This window comes from Hemiscyllium ocellatum, chromosome 15 (genome assembly GCF_020745735.1).
Source record: "Hemiscyllium ocellatum isolate sHemOce1 chromosome 15, sHemOce1.pat.X.cur, whole genome shotgun sequence".
Taxonomy (NCBI): Eukaryota; Metazoa; Chordata; class Chondrichthyes; order Orectolobiformes; family Hemiscylliidae; genus Hemiscyllium; species Hemiscyllium ocellatum.
Window position 1 is genome coordinate 41798662 of NC_083415.1, and position 19777 is coordinate 41818438.

Genomic DNA, 19777 nt, shown 5'->3' on the forward strand with positions numbered 1-19777 from the left:
ACCACATCTGACGATCAAAGGATCAATGGTGCACAGATTCATGGAATCATAGAACACAGAAACAGACACTTCAGTCTAACCAGTCCGTACTGAACATAGTCCCAAACTAAACAGGTCCCACCTGCCTGGTCCTGGCCCAAATCCCTCCAAACCTTTCCTATACATGTACTAACCCAAGTATCTTTTAAATGTTGTTACTGTGTCCACATTCACCACTTCCCCAGGAAGTGCAATCCACACATGAACTATATTTTAAAAGTTGTTATGAAACCAGTTGGAAGTATCTTTTCACATTAACAGTAGTAGAAACTTGGAACTCTGTTCCAAAATTTAAATAAAATTTTCAGGACCGAAATTGGCAGATTTTGGTAACCATGGGTATAGGGTTATCGGAAGGGAAAAAGAAAGGTAAATGTTGTTTAGGCAAACACCATATATCATCAAACTGAACATTGGTGCAGACTCCAGGAGCAGTTTGGTCCAGTTCTGCTTCTATGTTTTAATTTTACTTCATACAATTGAAAAAAAGTCACAATTTATTGTTAATGGATTGCAGCAAAGCTATAGATAATATAATCAAGTCTAATAAATCTGACTTCCTTCAGGTTTTGATCAACTAAATACCTGATCAGTAAATCATTCTTTATTTCTAAACAAAAACCTTGAATTTATTTTCTTATATTCATATTGGCAAAACACACCTAAACTATTAAAATATTTCAAGTGTCCAGAAAAATTTGAAAATAAGTCATGTTGTGCCACTGCTTCAGGTTTCGTATTTTACATTTATAAATTATTATTTTTTATTCTCTAATGATATTCATTTAATATATTGCCCATTGTCTGGAATAATACTGTAAATATGTGGCAAGTCTATAGTATCTGGAAACAAATATCAAATGTGTCATTTTTCTGATGAACAATCTGTATCTAAACTGTGAAGGTTACTTTCCCATGGCAGGTGCAGACAGATTTGCTGATTATTTCCAGGGCTTTTCATTTTTATTCCAAGGGAGCAAGTTTATAATACACAATATACAAAATAAAACATGTTACATGATAGACAGAGCTAACCCTGATTCCCAGAAATACTTTTGTCTCAGTACTTTCTTCAACAATGTCTGCACTACTGGCCTTGGCTGGGAGAAGTGAACAACTATCTGGTCGAATGGAAGTCTTTTTATAATGTAGATGTACAATTGTTCAGAGGACATCAGTAACTGTTTCAATATGAACATCAAATTCACCAAGAGAATAAAAGAAGCAAAATACATTTCATAATCATGTAAATAATTAAAATAAAGGAATGTCTTGGGAAGAGAGGAGTAGATAAATCAATAAAGTATATTCTTAAGCAAATACTTGAAAACTATTGTAGACACAGAGCAATCAAAATCAGGCAATTGATTCAAAATGTTTGGGATAAAGACAAAAGATGTTCTCACATTTTGAGCAAATTTTGCATGGCTGTAGGTAAATAGTATTACAAAGGCCTCTTTTTTCAAATTCAATGAGCATGTAATAATTTTAACGTCATGCCAATTAGGTGATTAATTTTTCAGCAAATTAGTCTAATACAATGATGGATGAACTGCTATCACATTTAGCATGCACTGAGACTATGGAAAAAAACTGAACCCACATGCTCGGCCTTCAAGTACCTGCTACAGGACCCAAATATATAATATACTGGTCATAATGTAATAGGTAATAGACAGAAAATCCTGATCATTTATATTAGCTTTTGAATGTGAGTGCCTAGAGACATTAAGAATATTTCTATTTTTATTTAATATCGTATCTCATTGTGATATGTTTTGAAAAAAATTGAATGTGATTTCTATTTTGATTGCATAACTTCAATTATACCTACAATCTGACAAAATATAGAAATGATAAACATTAAATAGTCCACTACAAATCAAAATGCATAATAAATTCGCTGCTGAACATTTGTAATGATATTTCACATTTGAACTCCTAGTAGTTAAAGAGGCTATTCATTAAACAGGAAGTGACTAGCATTCCTCGTCTCTCATTGCATTTCCTCTTCACTGCATGTATTTCCCTGAGTAACAATCACATTAAAATCTCACCAACACAAAATGAAATGGTCTAATGTCCAAATTTGATATGCCAGTGTTGGTAATATTAACAAATTCTCAATTTTATTTATTGCATAGACGCGTGAAAAAATATAACTTGAGAAACTTTCATGGTTGTAATTTCTCTTTGTTATGAAATGCACATGCTCTTACTGAGAATACAATGGACTGGATTTTAAAAGGAGTGAAATCACACATAGATTACCACTTCCCTCAGTTTTGTTTACAAAATGAAAGAGTTGCACATTTCTGACAGAAGATTCCAATTAGTGCTCCTTCCAAAACATAGATGGTGTAGGGTGCTAAGGTTACAAGAAATTCAGATAATCAGGTACATCAGATCTGCTGGGGAAGTAGGGGGGGTGGAGGATCTGAACCTGGCTCCCTAGACTATTGCCTGGATCTCTGGATTAATCCTGCAACTGATATACCAGCAACACACACAGCCATGTGCAAGTCAATAAGAACAAATGCAGAGGAAAGTATGCACAGGTACTCAGATTTTAAGCAAGTAGCTTACTAGCACAGAAATGATACACTTTCTACTCCCCATTCAGTACCACAATAATTTCCCCATTATAGCAAAGTTATCTGATGTAAAGATGGAGGCTACTAACATATTACCACAGTCCAGCACTTTGGGCTCCCATCTATAGTCATTGTAATAAGGTCAACCAGGTGGACCTCATAGAATAAGTTCCCCGATTGGTCAAAATTAACAGCCCCAAATAGGCCCACAGATATAAAAGGAGTGTTAGACATTCTGACACTCAGAGCTGGTTATGAGGGAGTGGACCAGTGTCAAGGACCTTCTCATGTCAAAGGGTGACTTGGTAATTGCTACTGGTCTCTGTGGAGTTATTTCAATGGGGCCGTGAGTAAAACATCCTCCTGAAGAAACTCGCATGAGACAATCATCTTTGAGTTTGGGTATGCAGTTCTGGCATCGTGCTGTAATTTGGGAAGTTTGAGTTATTCAACCCTTGCCCACTATATGGAAAGAATGCATTTTTTTTTCTGGGAAAATAACATTGGGGCAGATGAAAAACAACGGATAATCTCCTGACAGTTTGTGGACCTACAACATTTTCAGTTATTAGAAGAGTAACTTTCCCTGAGGCACTAGATACGAAACACCTTTCAAGAGTTGATGGATTCAGTTAAGGAATATTATGATCCCAAGCCTCCTCGAATTCTGAGACACTATCGTTTTTACTCAGCATTTCGAAAACCAGGGGAATCCGTATCAGGGTTTTTGACTAGGTGAAGTCGATTAGCTGAGGTAAATAATTTCGGTTTAATCCTTATTGAGGTGCCAAGGATCTGGTTCATATGTAGTCCATAGAACATTACAGCACAGTACAGGCCCTTCAGCCCTCGATGTTGTGCCGACCTGTCATACCATATATGTGGGCTTAATGATGTAACCATGCAAAAGCGCCTACTAGCTAAAGCCCAACTGGACTTCAAAACAGGCACTACGACTGGCTTTATCATTGGAAAATGCAGCAAGTCGAGCATATGAATTACTGAGCAACTGGTCCGACTGAGCTTAGGGAATGACACTTAGTGAAGGCAATTGCATAGCCACATTCAGGACATATCAAGAACAGTGTGACTCTAAGTCAGTCTGGACTCCAACCCCTAAGTTTGTGCAAAACCACTTCTAGATTGAGACTCTATTCAAGAGAACCATCACAGATTAAGGTTACAACTTCATTTCTGGTCTCTGACATGAAGCAATTGATTCAGGTACCACTCATTGCAGTGAAAGGCTCGGGCCCAAACTTGGTGGGGTGAAATTGGTTGAGAGCAATTCATTGAGATTGGCTCAACATTTTTCTGATTAGAAAATGGTTGCCTGGGAGATCCAAGATGGCAGCGATCCAGCAAGTCTGAGTCTATAGTGCTCCTCCCAAGACTTGGGCAAAGTGGGCCACCCGCCTCTACCACACTTACCAAATCATTTAAAATAGTTTTTACTTAATGTAATTAGTTGCTCAGTACTAAATTTAAACAGTCTAGTCTCCTGTAAAAATGACTAAGGGGAAAGGAGCCTGCAGTTCTCAGTAGGCAGGAGCCCCTCCCCTACCCTCCCCAGCTGCAGCAGAGGGGTCCGCAGACACCTCGGGGGATTTACCTGCGGTGGCGAGCCTTGTGGAAGTAATCTCCAAAGTTGACGCGAAGATCAACGCCTTCATCGAGGAATCCCGGAGCCGATGGAATTTACTCTCGCTCGCGCTGCAAAAGCATCGTGGAAGTCGAGCGCTGAGTGGGAGTGGCGGAGCTAAAGGCCGCGACATCCGAGACTATAGCAAAATCAGCCGTGGATCAGGTCCGGACTTTTGAACAGCAAGTCCGGACCTTAGAAAATCACATTGATGATCTCGAGGATCGAGGTCGTCGAAAAAATATTCATTTGCTGGGTCTTCCCACACCGGAAGAAGAAGGTCAGCTTACAGCATTTCTCAAGCAGTGGCTTCCACAGCTTTTAAATCTGGAGGCTGGATCACGCCAGTTAAAGGTGGAAAGAGCCTACTGGGTTGCAGTGCGCGGGCTCGAACCAGCACCCCTGCCCGGTCCTGTTCCGGCTCAGACCTACAAGGAGAGGCAGATGCTCTTGGAAGCTTCCAGGAATCTTGGGAAAGATCCCCAAGCCATGATTTATAAAGGATCCAAGATTATGTTATTCCAGGACTTTTCCCCAGCGTTGGTCCGAAAGAGGAAGGCGTTTGACGAAGCAAAGAAGCATTTAAGGAACTTAACATTCAGTACCCCTTGCGTTACTCAGCTATGCTACTCTTCAGCCATGAAGGCTCCGTGTACAACCTCGGATCACCAGAGATGGCCAAGGAATTTTTGGACTCTCTTAGATAAAGTATGAGAGTTACCCTTGTAGCCCTACACATGGATGAATAAAACCACCAATTCAACTGGGACAACACATCTATCCTGGGACAAGCTAAGCAAAGACATGCCAGAGAATTCCTAGAGGCCTGGCACTCCAAACACAATGCCATAAACAAACACATAGATCTAGATGCCATCTATCAACCCCTCAGAAAACAAACAGGAAATGACATCACCACAAACCCCAGGAACCCCATCCAGGACAAACATATAAATAGAAAGCAGGAGACAACAGCTTCGCTTCACTTGAAGGTTGCCACTGATGATGTTACCTAGCCAGGTAACAAAATGTCTGGATATCAAACCTACAGCTCAGTGAGCAAACCTACACCCTGAACCTCAACCTGAGCTACAAACCTTCACAAACCATGCAAAAAAAAGTTAATTCATGTTGTCTTGCCCTCCCCCCACCCCGGTATACTCCCTTTTTATCTTCTTTCTTTACCTTACTGTTTAATATTATCTCCGGGGAGTGGGGAGAGGGGTTTATTTATTCGTTGTTCACTTTGCGATTTTCTCCCCACTTTTTTAAAAATATATATAGGCCAGAGGGCCTAGTTAAAGTAGGTGGGGGGAGGTGGTTACCATATCCTATTTTATCTCTGTCTTTAGGAGCGGGGTTGTTTTCCCCTGTTATTTTGTATTGCTATATTTAATTATTATTTGTTGAGACTGTAATTTTATAGTTATAGATGTTCATACATGGCATTAACATAACCAAATATATCCAGGTGTTGGTGTGGGTGGGAGGTAAGGTACTCACTGTTAACTCTAGCTCAGTAGTATATTTGAATTTTCTTTATCCTATTGTGGGGTGCCTGGGTCAAGGGTGGGGCACTGGTTGGGAGAGGATATGATGGGCTTTTGGAAAGGAAGCGATGCCCCCTGGGAACAAGGGGGAAAATCTCCACTTAAATACGTTTTTATATTTTTTTATTTAGAAATAGTTTTTTTATTATAGTGATCTCAGTGTATTAAAGAGCCTTTATTTAGCACTGCTACCTCACAGCACCAGGGTCCCAGGTTCGATTCCAGCCTCGGGCAACTATCTGTGTGGAGTTTGCACATTCTCCCCGTGTCTGCGTGGGTTTCCTCCGAGTGCTCCAGTTTCATCCCACAGTCCAAAGATGTGCAGGTCAGGTGAATTGGCCATGCTAAATTGCCCATAGTGTCAGGTGCATTAGTCAGAGGGAAATGGGTCTGGGTGGGTTACTCTTCAGAGGATCAGTGTGGACTGGTTGGGCCAAAGGGCCTGTTTCCACACTGTAGCGAATCTAATCTTATCTAATATGCTCTATGCTCGGGATGTTTTGGATAGAGTTTCTTCTCCCGAGGGGTCTCTGACTTGCCCGGACAATTATGGTTGATCAGTCGATTAAATGGTGCACCTGGAATGTCAAGGGGAGTAATTCACCAATCAAAAGGAAGAAAATATTATCAAACCTCAAGAAAGAAAGTGTTGATATAGCTCTCCAGTCCAGTCCAGTCCAGTTTCCAGAATAGGCAGCACCGGTTGTACCAATTTTGAAGCACAATGGATCAGTTTGCCATTGTGGAGATTTTAAACAAATGGTAAATTGCTTTTCACAGCTAGATAAATACCAAATCCCTCACAGAGTGTTCATATGCAAAGCTGACAGGGTGTAGCTGTCCATCACAAAGATGGACACAAGCAATGCATACTTGCAACTGCAGTTAGATGAGGATTCCCAGACGTATGCCACAGTTAATATCCATAAGGATTTATACGAGACCGTCATTTGGGGTATCGTCATCTTGTGCAATGGTTTAGGGGACAAAGAAGAACATTTTAAATTAGATTAGATTCCGTTCAGTGTGGAAAGAGGCCTTCCGGCCCAACAAGTCCACACCGACCTTCTGAAGAGCAATCCACCCAGTCCCATTCCCCTACATTTACTCCTGATTAATGTACCTAATACTATGGGCAATTTAGCTTGGCCAATTCACTTAACCTGCACACCTTTGGACTGTGGGAGGAAACAGAAGCACTCGGAGGAAACCCAGGCAGACACGGGGAGAATGTGCAAACTTCACACAGACGGATGCCCAAGGCGGGGATTGATCCCAGGTCTCTGGCATTGAGGGGCAGCAGTGCTAACCACTAAGCCACCATGACGCCCCATTTTGCAAGGTCCAGCCCAGGTCGCCAAGAAGGGAAAATGTATGTTCCTGGCACCTCAATTACCTATTTGAGCTACAGAGTCGACAAGATAAGGTTACATCTATTGGAAGGTGAAATGTGGGCAATCAAAGTTGCCCTGCCTCCCATATCTACACTAGGGCTCAAGACTTTCCTTGAGCTGGTGAATTATTATGAAAGTTTTTTTTAGATTAGATTAGATTACGTATATTGTGGAAACAAGCCTTTCTGCCCAACAAGTCCACACCGACCCTCTGTACAGCAACCCACCCAGACCCATTCCTCCACATTTACCCCTCCACCTAACACTACAAGCAATGTAGCATGGACAATTCACCAAATCTGCACATCTTTAGACTGTGGGAGAAAACTGGAGTACCCGGAGGAAACCCACACAGACACGGGGAGAATGTGCAAACTCCACACAGACAGTTGCTGAGGCGGGATTTGAACCCAGGTCTCTGGCGCTGTGAGGCAGCAGTGCCAGCGTGCCGCGTGGGTAGCTGATATGCTGTATATAAACCCTAAACCCCTCGATTAGATTCCAGTCTGTCCCTCACTCCTGGGGATTTGTTATTCTGTATATAAACCATAAACCCTTCAATTAGATTCCAGTCTGTAACTCACTCCTGGGGATCTGTTATTGGATCTGTGAAGTGATCCTTGTTGGGTGTTAGACTGAAGACAAGATAAACTAAATGGTCAAATGTTACACTGGGAGCAGGAACACAGAAAGCTGCTAGTTCATTTCTGTTCTGTTACATATCTCCAAGTTTCAGATTGGGGCTGAATTTCTGTCACAATGGGGAAAGTCTCAAAAGCCGTTTACTGTCCTGCATGATTGCATCATCATAACATGAATTCCCTTGCAAGATAGGAAATGGAGACAGCTCTTTGAAGGTGTTTGTATCTCTGTGTGTGTAAGTCTGTGTGTCTGCGTATGTCTGTTCGTGTGTGATTCTGTGTGCGTGTTCAATATTAAATATTTTCAAACTGTACTGATATTGCCAGTCTCTCTTGCTTTTCCTTATTTATAAACTCAATGTCATCGCTGTGCTGATATAAAATGGTGGCTGTGGACAAATCTAAGATGTCTGCCTGACTGATTTGTGTCAGGAATACTTTCATCAAGGGAAAGGGGGCAATGTGTCAAAAGCCATTTCCATTCATTGATGCTAGCAGAGATAGGAAATGGAGTCAGTTCTTTGAAGAGGATTAAAATACAAATCCCAAAACCTTGTTTACAGTGAGTACAAAGAGACAATATGACATTCCAGTAAGGTCTGCCTTACTTTCCAAGCTCCTTTCATACATAACTTGGCCTCAATCCTGGCATCTTTTGTATCAACTCTTTAAAAAAAAAGGGTCACTCTTGGAACAGGTTGTGTAGTCAAGCCATAACTTTCAGGGAAATGAAGTAACAGCTATGATCCTTTAAGGAGTTTGGCACATTATGATCCCAAGCGAGATCTGGCATTGACATGTGATGCCATCTTATACAGCATTGGGTAGTGTTGGCTCATTGTGGCCCAATGGAGAGGAATGCCCAGTAACATATGCATCCATGGCTACGGCTAATGCAGAGTGTAAATATACCCAGATAGAAAAAGAAGGTTTGGTGGTCATATCTGGAGTCAGGAAGTTCCACCAATACCTTTATGAACACAAATTTGCAATAACAGACCACAAACCTCTACTAGGTGTACTTAAAGAGGACAAGGCAATGCCACCCATAGCTTCAGACCAAATTCAGTGGTGGGCTCTAACATTAAAATGTGTACAACTATAAATTGGAACAACATCTGAGAGACCAAGTAGTGAATGCCAACGCATTGAGCTGCCTCCTCCTGTCAGATAATTGCCAGGAGTGCCATCACTACAAGAGTCTAGACTGCTTTTAAATTTTCTGGACACACTTTCAGTCACAGCTGACAGTATCCAACTCTGGAGGGTGATGGGGAAAACTATAGGGCTGTCACAACCAAAATTGCAACTTTTTGCATCCAGAGAGACCAGAACACAGTCGTGGACAACATATTGCTATAGGAAGCAAGAGTGAGTCTCCCAAGCAAAGGTCGCTGCCAGATTCTGGCTGAACTACATCAGAGTCATCCCAGGCTCTCCAAAATGAGGATGTTGGCAAGAAGTTATGGCTGACACAGGATGCAGACACAGCTGTGTTGGCAGGGCCCAGAATGCCAACAAGGACAAAAAATACGGCCAGCAGCACCCCACATTCATGGGAATGGCCAGTAAACCCTGAACTTGGTTACACATCAACTATGCAGGTTGTTGTATGGATTCAATGTTCTTAATCATTTTATATGCCCACTCAAAGTGGTTGGACATGCATATAGTTCATTCATCAAACTTGGGAACAATTGCTGAAAACATTGCGCATATCATGTGCATTATATGCACGTCTGGAAGTTTCGGTCACAGATAACAGGCCATCATTTACTTGCAAGGAATTTCAGTAATCCCTAAAGTCGAATGGGATTCAACATAAAAGGACAGCTCCACACCATCCATCTTCCAATGGCCTGGCATAAACACCAATCCAACTTTGAAGGCAGGCTTAAAGAATTGCTTACAGCTACCAAACTGTCCTGGTTCCCATTTGATTATAGGATCAACACTCATGGGGTGGGGTGCGGTGGAGTGAACTCCACCAAGCGAAAGAGACTGTTTACTATGGGAGATAAGGTTTGGTGTAGGGTCCAGGGAAATGGACCTGCATGGGCAAGCTTGGTCATTGCAAGATCAGGACCAGTGACATATAAAGTACAAGTAGGAACAACAGCTTTGGTCAAGTACTTGGACAATATGAAAGCTACAACTTCTCAAATGGTGCAGGAGCAAAACATTCAGACACTCAAAGTTGGCTCTGAGAGAGATGGACCAGTGTGAAGGACTTTCCACATATAAATACAAGGTGAGTTGGTGACAGGATACTAACTTCTGTGGAGTTATTTCACCATGATTGAAGTAGGCTTGACAGTGAACCATTCAAAAGGACTCAAGTATCGTTAACTGGCCTTGGTTACGTAAAAGATTATCAAGTATATCAAGAAAGACGGGGATGTCATAGAGATTTATAAAATTCTAACAGAATGAGACAACGCAGATGCAGGGAGGATGTTCCCAACTGGGGCGCATCCAGGGGATCTGAGGGTTCGGAGTGGACCATTTAGGACAGAGAGGGGGAGACATTTCTTCACTCAAAGAGTGGTGAGCCTGTGGATTTAATCACCACAGGAAGTAGTTGATGTCAAAACATTGAATGCATTCAAGAGCACTTGGAGTGAATGGGATCAAAGGTTATGGGGAGAAAGCAGGATTAGGCTACTGAGTTAGACGAATGGTGGAGGAGGCTCAAAGGGCCGAAGGCTTTCTCCTGCTCCTACCTTCTATGTTTCTAATCCTGGAGCCAATCTCTCTCAAGGAGATCAGACTTAACATCACACAAGAAGGCAGTGCTGAGTCAATCATTAGACAACTAGAATGTGTGGGTTTGTGAACTTCTTGAAGAGGTCTAAAGCCACTGTAAAATTTTAACATTTTACCAGGCTAAGTAACAATATTTTCATTTGAAAATATCCCTACATCCCTCAAAAAAAATCTTTGCTTACAAGAACGCTGCTTCTTTTAGAAATGTACTTATAAAACTACAGAAAATATGTTTCAAATTCAATTAACCATGTGTCATGTTTTAAGAAATGTCTACAAAAAGGAAAGAGAATTAAAAAGACTGATCATTTTTCCTTCACACGGTCAATTAATTCTAATATATTTTTCAACAAAAAAAGTCCTATATCTTGAGCAAGGTAGCAGAGGTAGAGGATTAAAAAAAAAGAAATATTTGAATGCAACAGAATTTATTTTATGTTAGCCATGGTTCAGTGACAGCACTCCTGTCTTTACGTCAAATAGTCGTAGCTTTCAAAGATTTGAGTACCAATATTCCAGACTGACATTTCAATGTAGAACAGGGGAAGTGTGAAGGTACTACTTTATGGATAAAATATTAAACTGATGCCTCATCTTCTCTCAAGGTCGTGTGGAACCACTGAGAAAACAGAAGAGAAATTTTCTCAGCATCTAGATTATCATTTGTCCAACAGTCAAAATTATAAGAACAGACTATCTAACCAAATAACATAATACTATATTTGAAGCCTTGCAGTGCACAAATTGGCTGCTGTATTTCCGAACACTACAACAGTGACTACACTTTGAAACAACTAATTGCTTGAGAAGCGCCTTGAAAAGCCCTTCAAAGACTATAAAACTGCCAGTTTTTTTTCTTTTTCTCATACGCAAGGCAGTATCCATTTTAAATAACCACAAAAATGTTTCACAATAATCCTAGTTTCTTGATTGATTTTATTATTTAATTTTACACTTACCATATTCCTGGTTATGCAGATTCTGTGGACTGTGCATTCTTTCTTCTTGACTGGGGCTTAAATCAGAGTTCATACACTGGTCAGCTGAAATCCATGTGGCGTCACTCATATCAAAATCATCACTGCTCACTGAACTTTCATCCTGCAAGAGAAAATTCAGTCATGACAATCAACATCTAGTAATTAAATTCAGTTATAATTCACTAAATGTTGTCAGCACTCAATGCAACGGCCAGGCAGAAACAGTATCTGAAAATGCACATGGGGTGAAAAGGCAGCCATGAGTATGTAGATTCACATACTACTCTGTAAAAGTCCTGCTAGCACAAATAATCTGGTTTCTTGAACAATACAGCATTGGGATTTGTCATAAGGTAGTCATCAAGAATGCACAGTGTCACTGAAGTATGGGGCTGGATGGGAAGTAAGGGACAAAGTGCCTCAGAAAGTGGGAGGAGATTGAAATCAGTGCTTCTGTAATCTACTTGTAGTTAAAAATCTGCTTCTATAAGCTGCAGAGAAAAGTAGGTGAATCTTACAAAGGGACAGACAACACTGCCCATGCTCCCATTAGAAAAGTTGGTCCTGAGTGACTGACTTTAGGAATAGTTGTCACATAGCAATTGGAACCCCCGCCCATCAGGGAATGGAAATCTGTCCTCAAGCACTGCCAGTCGATCCGATTGGTTAGTAGCTGAGTAGTCCCACCAGGGGACCAAACCAAATGTTGTCCCAAAGAAGAAAATCCATAGATGCCCGATTTGCAGATTAGTCAGATCTTTTGGTAGGGGAGTAATTGTCAACTCAAGGGAGGGTAAAGGAGGTGTTCTGGGACTAAGAGTGGGCTGGGTCCTTCTATCCACCTTTCTAAGCCACATATTTTATTGTGGCAGAGGTAGAAACAGGCCCCTACCTGGCCATTAAAGTACTCAACAGGCTTAAAGATGGGCAGGTTAGCAAACACCATGCCCACACAGATGTTAGCTCATGGGTGTAGGCTGTTCAGGGAGGCAATAGGCTAACTATTCATTCTACTTTCTGTGCATCTGTATGTTTACTAATTACAGCTCTGCCTATAAATACTCAACATATTGATCTCACGGTTTTTAAAAAAACACATTTACTTGCAAGTACTTTACATTCCCTACAGCATTTCAACAAGATATTTCCAAACAATGTCAAAGCAATATGCTGGTTTAAAGAGCTTGGCTAAATCTTTCACAACCCCTCCTTAACTCACAAAAATTCCATTCACATTGAAAAATGTAATATTAATAGATTAGAACTTTAAAAAAAGAATCTTCCTATGTAATATTGCTTAATCTTATTTCTTGAGAAGAAATATGTTTTCAAGGGTAAGATTAACATACAAATAGTACCAAGCTAGACATTCTCATGTCTCTTAAATGTCTTATGACCTCAGACATCTCAAAGGACATTTCAAGAAACTGATATAATATATACATTTCAAAAGTGCAATTTTTAAATTGCTGCAGTTTCAATCATTCAACAAATCCTAAAGGTACCTTACAGCTTACAACATGGAGGATTCAACTGGTTTACTTATTGCCACCATTACCCCTTTTTCTATGTAAATGATGACAGACATTAGTGTTCTGAGAACAAGCCTCTCTGGAGACAGGTTAGAAAGACTTCAAGAATCTTCATATAAATTATGCATCTGATCTGTTCTAGTGGTATTTATGCTTAGGTTGCTATGGTAATACAATGGCTGTATGTAAGTATATATCACAAGACCCATTTCCAAAGCAGCAAAATTCACAATAGTTATGCAAAATCAAATCTTAAAATTTTTTTATTACTAAGGTGAGAATGTAACAATTAAGATGATTGGCTTGTAACCATACTTACGGATTTGCATTCCAAGGCTGGCTCACTCCAATCTATAAACTACAATTGTAATTGTTCCAGTTTTTGCACCAGGTGCGAGAAAGCTCATCTCACAAATGCAAGAAAATCACTCCAAAATAAAAAGGAAAATTCAGCAGTGCATATCCTACAAATGCAACACTTGACAAAACTTTGCACTGCTTATGATTCTTCACTTCCACCAGACTGAAGGCTTAACAGTCCCAAAAGACAGAAAAATACAGAAAACATACAAAGAAAATAAAGAAGTTCCTGTCACTGTTTGGGATTTGAGTTGATTGTTTAAAATGGTTAAGATCTGCTGAATAGGAAAAAGTGAGGACTGCAGATGCTGGAGATCAGAGCTGAAAATGTGTTGCTGGAAAAGCGCAGCAGGTCAGGCAGCATCCAAGGAGCAGGAGAATCGACGTTTTGGGCATGAGCCCTTCTTCAGGAATGAGGAAAGTGTGCCAAGCAGGATAAGATAAAAGGTTGGGAGGAGGGACTTGGGGGAGGGGTGTTGGTAATGCAATAGATGGAAGGGCATTAAGGTGAGGGTGATAGGCCAGAGTGGGGGTGGGGGCGGAGAGGTCAGGAAGAAGATTGCAGGTAGGAACATGGTCTTGAGTTTGAGGGTTGGGACTGAGACAAGGTGGGGGGAGGGGAAATGAGGAAACTGGAGAAATCTGAGTTCATCACTTGTGGTTGGAGGGTTCCTAGGTGGAAGATGAGGCACTCTTCCTCCAGCTATCGTGCTGCTATGGTCTGGCGATGGAGGAGTCCAAGGACCTGCATGTCCTTGGTGGAGCTGAAGTGTTGAGCCACGGGATGGTAGGGTTGGTTAGTCCGGGTGTCCCAGAGGTGTTCTCTGAAACGATCCGCAAGTAGGCAGCCTGTCTCCCCAATATAGAGGAGGCCACATCGGGTGCAGCGGATGCAGTAAATGATGTGTGTGGAGGTGCAGGTGAATTTGTGGTGGATATGGAAGGATCCCTTGGGACCTTGGAGGGAAGTAAGGAGGGAGGTGTGGGCGCAAGTTTTGCATTTTTTGCGGTTGCAGGGGAAGGTGCCAGGAGTGGAGGTTGGATTGGTGGGGGGTGTGGACCTGACAAGGGAGTCATGGAGGGAGTGGTCTTTTCGGAATGCTGATAGGGGAGGGAAATATATCCCTGGTGGTGGGAATGACGACGGATGATATGATGTATATGGGGGTTGGTGGGGTGGTAGGTGAGGACCAGTGGGGTTCTGTCCTGGTGGCAATTGGAGGGGTGGGGCTCAAGGGCGGAGGAGCGGGAAGTGGAGGAGATGCGGTGGAGAGCATCGTCGATCACGTCTGGGGGAAAATTGCGGTCTTTGAAGAAGAAGGCCATCTGGGTTGTTCAGTATTGGAACTGGTCGTCCTGGGAGCTGATGCGGCAGAGACAAGGAATTGGGAATATGGGATGGCGTTTTTACAGGGGACAGGGTGGGAGGAGGTGTAGTCTAGGTAGCTGTGGGAGTCAGTCGGTTTATTGTAAATGATTGTGTTGAGTCGGTCGCCCGAGATAGAAATGGAGAGGTCTAGGAAGGGGAGGGAGGAGTCGGAGACGGTCCAGGTAAATTTGAGGTCGGGGTGGAAGGTGTTGGTAAAGTGGATGAACTGTTCAACCTCCTCGTGGGAGCACGAGGCAGCGCCGATACAGTCATCGATGTAGTGGAGGATGTAGTGGTTAAGAAAACAGTCAACCGCTGTAGTGGTTCGTATATTCGGTACCAATATACCAACCAAGGACCCAATATACCAACCACTACAGCGGACAGCTGAAACTGACACCCGGAAGCGGCAAGGACAAGACCACTATAAATACCGGAAGAAACAGCAAAGAAGCGCTTCGCAGGAGGCTCCAGAGCACTGATGATGTCGCCTAGCCAGGGGACGAAACGTTTGCAACAAAAACTTCCAGCTCGGCGAACAGAACCACAACAGTAATACTTAATAACTGGCTAAGATTCAAATCCATTCTGTGGTAATTAATAGAACATAAATATTGAAGAAAGCATAGTGAAGAAAAGAAAAATAACTGTACTATCCTTATTGAAATTACTCACAAGGTTGTTCTATCAGGTAACTCATTAAATATTTTAGCATGCTGAAGACATTGTCTTGAAAAATATCTCACAGTATATCAATTTCCTCAGCATGTCAACATACTACAGACTTCCTCTAATAAAATACACTATCTGCTAATTGACATTTACTGCTAATTACAGGGGAGGTGATGGTCTTGTGGTATTATCACTAGACTATTAATCCACAGATCCAGGTAATGTCTTGGGGACCTGGGTTTGAAACCCACCACAGCAGTTGGGGGCATATGAAGTCAATAAAAAATCTGGGATTAAAAGTTTAACGATGACCATGAAACTATTGCCAATTGTCAGGAAAAACCAATCTGGTTCACTAATGTCCTTTAGGGAAGGAAATATGCTCTGCTAACATGCTTACACAATCTCAAAACATTATCTGTAAGCAGAAAACTATGGTTTGCAGATACTGGTGCATGTATGCAAACATCCCAATTCATTAAGTATCATTAACAACAGTCTCGTCCCAGTCACAGCTAGCGAATGCATTCTTGACATCAAAACTGTGAAAGAAAACTCCTCCATACACTGCTTGTCAGATTACCATTGCTCTTAACTTTACATTAAGAATCAGTCCAAAACTCAATAAAATTCAGGGGCAGAAATAACATAACAGGAATTCTTGAAATTATTAGGATTGTTTGAATCATTCTACAGCTCACTTGTGTTCTGTGGCTTGTTAAGTTACTTCTGTGAACGATTCAATTCAAGCACCCATCTTATTTCGAGGGTTATCCTTGAATTTTTCCTTCTTCTGGTCTCTCACATCATCAATGTCCTATAACAGAAAAACAAGTAGCTGGCCTACTCCCACACTTCCTTTGTCCTAATTTAAAAAGTTGATGACAGCGTACCCTCACATTTACTCTTCTTTTTAATGTTTCCTTGAATAGTAGTGCAAAGCATAGGTGCTCCACTCAGTTCTCCCTCAAGATAATAGGAAAATAATTAGACATTTCAAGCAGTGGGTGAATAAAAGCTAAAATAAAAGCAGAAAACGGTCAGCAGGCCAGACAGCATGTAACAAGAGAGAACCAGAGTTAATTTTCAGGTTGATGATCGATGATCAAGGATAGAATAAGTTAGAGATTTAGGTAATAGAAGTAAAAGGAGAACAAAAGAGATCATTTGTGATAAACTGGAAGGCAGGAGAGATTAACCAAAAAAAAGTATGTTGCAGAAGCAAAGGGAGTGGTAATGGACAAATAAAAGAAGAAACAAAAAAGCATGCCTGCAGAAGTGAGAGTGGCAGATTTAAGAAGATTGCTGTCCATCAGCGAAAAGAGGCAAGACGGCAAAACCAGTAAGGACAAAAGAAGCAAGGTAAGGCAAAGATTAGTGTGACAGAAGTTTGAAACATGCTGCAGTCTCTGCGTATCTTGTGCTGGCAAAGGTGCTAAAGAGAAGGGGAAGAATGAGTTGGGGTAGATGGGGGCGATTGAGGAATAGATCAGGATATCATGGACATCATATTCCCTTCAAAACGCTGAATGCAGATGATGAATTGCTGCCCTATTTTTGTTCTAGGAGAGTAGGGAAGTAGTAACAACAAAATATATGAAAAGGAACGGAGACAGTCAGAGCCTTGTTAATCATATTGGGTTTGGGAGGGGGAAGGGGGGGTGGATTTCTGCTTGAGAAAAAAGGGAAGACATATCATAAGTATTAAAGATTGCACTCCATCATAGGTGTGACAGAGACAAGGAAAATGACAACATGGAATAGGGTTCTTCCAGGAAATACAGTGTGAGAAAATGTATCAAGGTAACTATAGGAATTGCTTGGATTATAATGAATTCAAATCGATAGCTTCCCCAGGAATGGAGAAAGAGAAATCATGGAATAGAAACAAAGTGCTAGAGGTCTGGAGATGACCCTGTGAAGGTGAGAAGAGGATGGAATTTGGAAACAAGGTTGATTAAATTTTCCAGTTCAGGACAAGTCCTGGAAAAAAACAGTAAGGAAGGTGAGCTGGGAGAAAAAAAAGACCACATATCCCATTAAAACATACAAATAGCTCGGACTCTCGCAGCTTCCTATAAACTTTTCTGTGGAGTAAGTAAGTGAAGAGTTGTTGTTCAATGTGAGAACAACTTGTATCAGGCAAATGGGGATGGTGGTGGATGAGGACTAGGTGAGCCACAATTCAGTGAAGAAGTGGACCCACAGACTATCCTGGTGGGGTTTGAATGAGCAGACAAATTGGGCAAGGGTAGTAAAAATGAGATAGTTAAGGTCAAACTGTTAAAGAATCAGAGAACATCAAAAAGACAAATTATTTGCTCAGTATCATTTTGCTGCTTTATACAAACTTGCTGAGCATGAAATGACCCCCATGTTTCCTACATTACAACAGTGATGACAATTCAGTGCTTCCTTGGCTATAAAACATTCGGCACATCATGTTGTTGTGAAAAGCACTATATAAGTTCATGACTTCCTCTCCTTTTTCTTTAGTTGCAAGCACTTTGAGATCCTCGAAGAACATGCATGCTGCTTTTTTTTCCTGAATAACTAGTTAAACTTTCTCAACAGCATTCAATGAGGTACCATATTCGATATACCAACTCTCATATTGAAAAATAATTGTCTAAACAACCATTAGTTCTGTTAATTTCTGGTACTGCAATATCAAGACTGACTATGGTCCAATCTTTGAGCAACAGTCCTTGCCATAGATGGCTATATATTAATGGTTACGTAGAAGATTATGCATATATAAAGCATGGATTTTGTAGATCAGCCCATATATTAACCTGACTTAAATATTTCCTCTCCAGTAAGATGTAAATTACAAACAGTAAAAACAATTTCCATTCCATCACAATGAAAATGAATGCTGACTGATTAATGACAAGTAGGTGATAACAAGATTGCACTGGTGCAGTGTATACGCTGTTCAAGTGATTTATTTCTTAGTCTCAGTGCAAGTTAATAATATTTAAGTACAGCCTACCTAATACAAAAACAAATCTGAACACAGCAAATTCAGTTTAAGGGCCAGTTACAATCATTTTATTTCATCCATTCATTTCTATTGCACTGTAATAAAGTTCTCTGAAAAACTAACATTTCCACTGTGACTCTAATTTTCAACTACTTAGTGATCAAAGGTGTGCTTTTTCTTTCTACAGCTATACTACTTAATCAACTGTGGCAAGTTATCATAAAAAAAGTCACAGTTTTAGTAGTTTATTCAGAGAGGCAAAATAGAAAATGACCTTTGTAGTATGTAAACTATTAGTGCACATTCCTGTGTTACTTCCTCTCATAATCTACAATTTTAAAACAAAAGCTTCATTTCACTAACCCACTAAATGTTCACATTGCTCTATGTCTCTCCTGTTTATTTTGACCTGGTGATGTCTTGTAGTATTGGTCTTGGCCTTTCACACTGGTTTCCTAATAAATTAGCCTGGATCCTCCCTCGTGAGACATCGAGCAAAATTCAGTGCATAGGAGAAAAAAGTATCACAACCATTTTATAAAGCAATAAAGATATGCTTGCAGCATGCTACCAAGTTCTGGACCAATCTATGGTCATGCAACTCTAACAAGAAAAAGTTCAACTCAGAAACCTTTCTTTTAAAAAAGCTGTTTGTATAACTGAACCACCAGATTAGAATAACTGAAACTTAGAATCTTATGTTCAAAGAGATTGTTATATTTATACCGCTAAGTACTCAATCTCTCATCAACATCAGCAAAGTGAAGGAGCTGGCCATTTACTTCAGGAGGCAGAGTGAAGGGCATGCCCCTATCTGCATCAATGGTGCTGAGGTGGAGATACTTGACAGCGTCAAGTTCATGGGAATGATGATCACCAACAATCTGTCCTGGCCCACCCGTGTGGATGCGACAGTCAAGAAAGTATAACTATGTCTCTACTTCTTCTGGAGATAAAAGAAATTTAGCATGTCCACAAGGACTCTTACCAACTTTTATAGATGTACCATAGAAAGCATCCTGTCTGGATGCATCACTGCAATGATATGGCATCTGCTCTTCCCAAGACTGCAAGAAACTACAAAGAATCGTCAACACAGCCCAGTTCATCCAGCCTTCTATCCACTGACTCCACCCATACTTCCTGCTGCCTCAGGAAAGCAACCAACATAATCAAAGACCCTTCCTACCCCAGTTATACTCTCTTCCATCCTCTTTCATCAGGCAGAAGATATAAAAGTTTGAATGTGCAT

General features: G+C 40.9%; 1 protein-coding gene across 3 annotated transcripts in view; it reads right to left on the reverse strand.

The window, feature by feature from the left end:
• The window catches only part of LOC132822762 (nucleolar protein 4-like), a 278882-nt gene that overhangs the window by 224009 nt on the left and 35096 nt on the right, over window positions 1-19777 (reverse strand). For 2 of the 3 annotated variants that reach the window (XM_060836076.1, XM_060836073.1), the window contains one exon: window positions 11586-11727. In XM_060836076.1, the coding sequence (XP_060692059.1) occupies window positions 11586-11727 (142 nt within the window). Of the gene's footprint in view, window positions 1-11585; window positions 11728-19517; window positions 19575-19777 lie in introns of those variants that run through there. The other variant, XM_060836075.1, reaches the window with a different exon arrangement.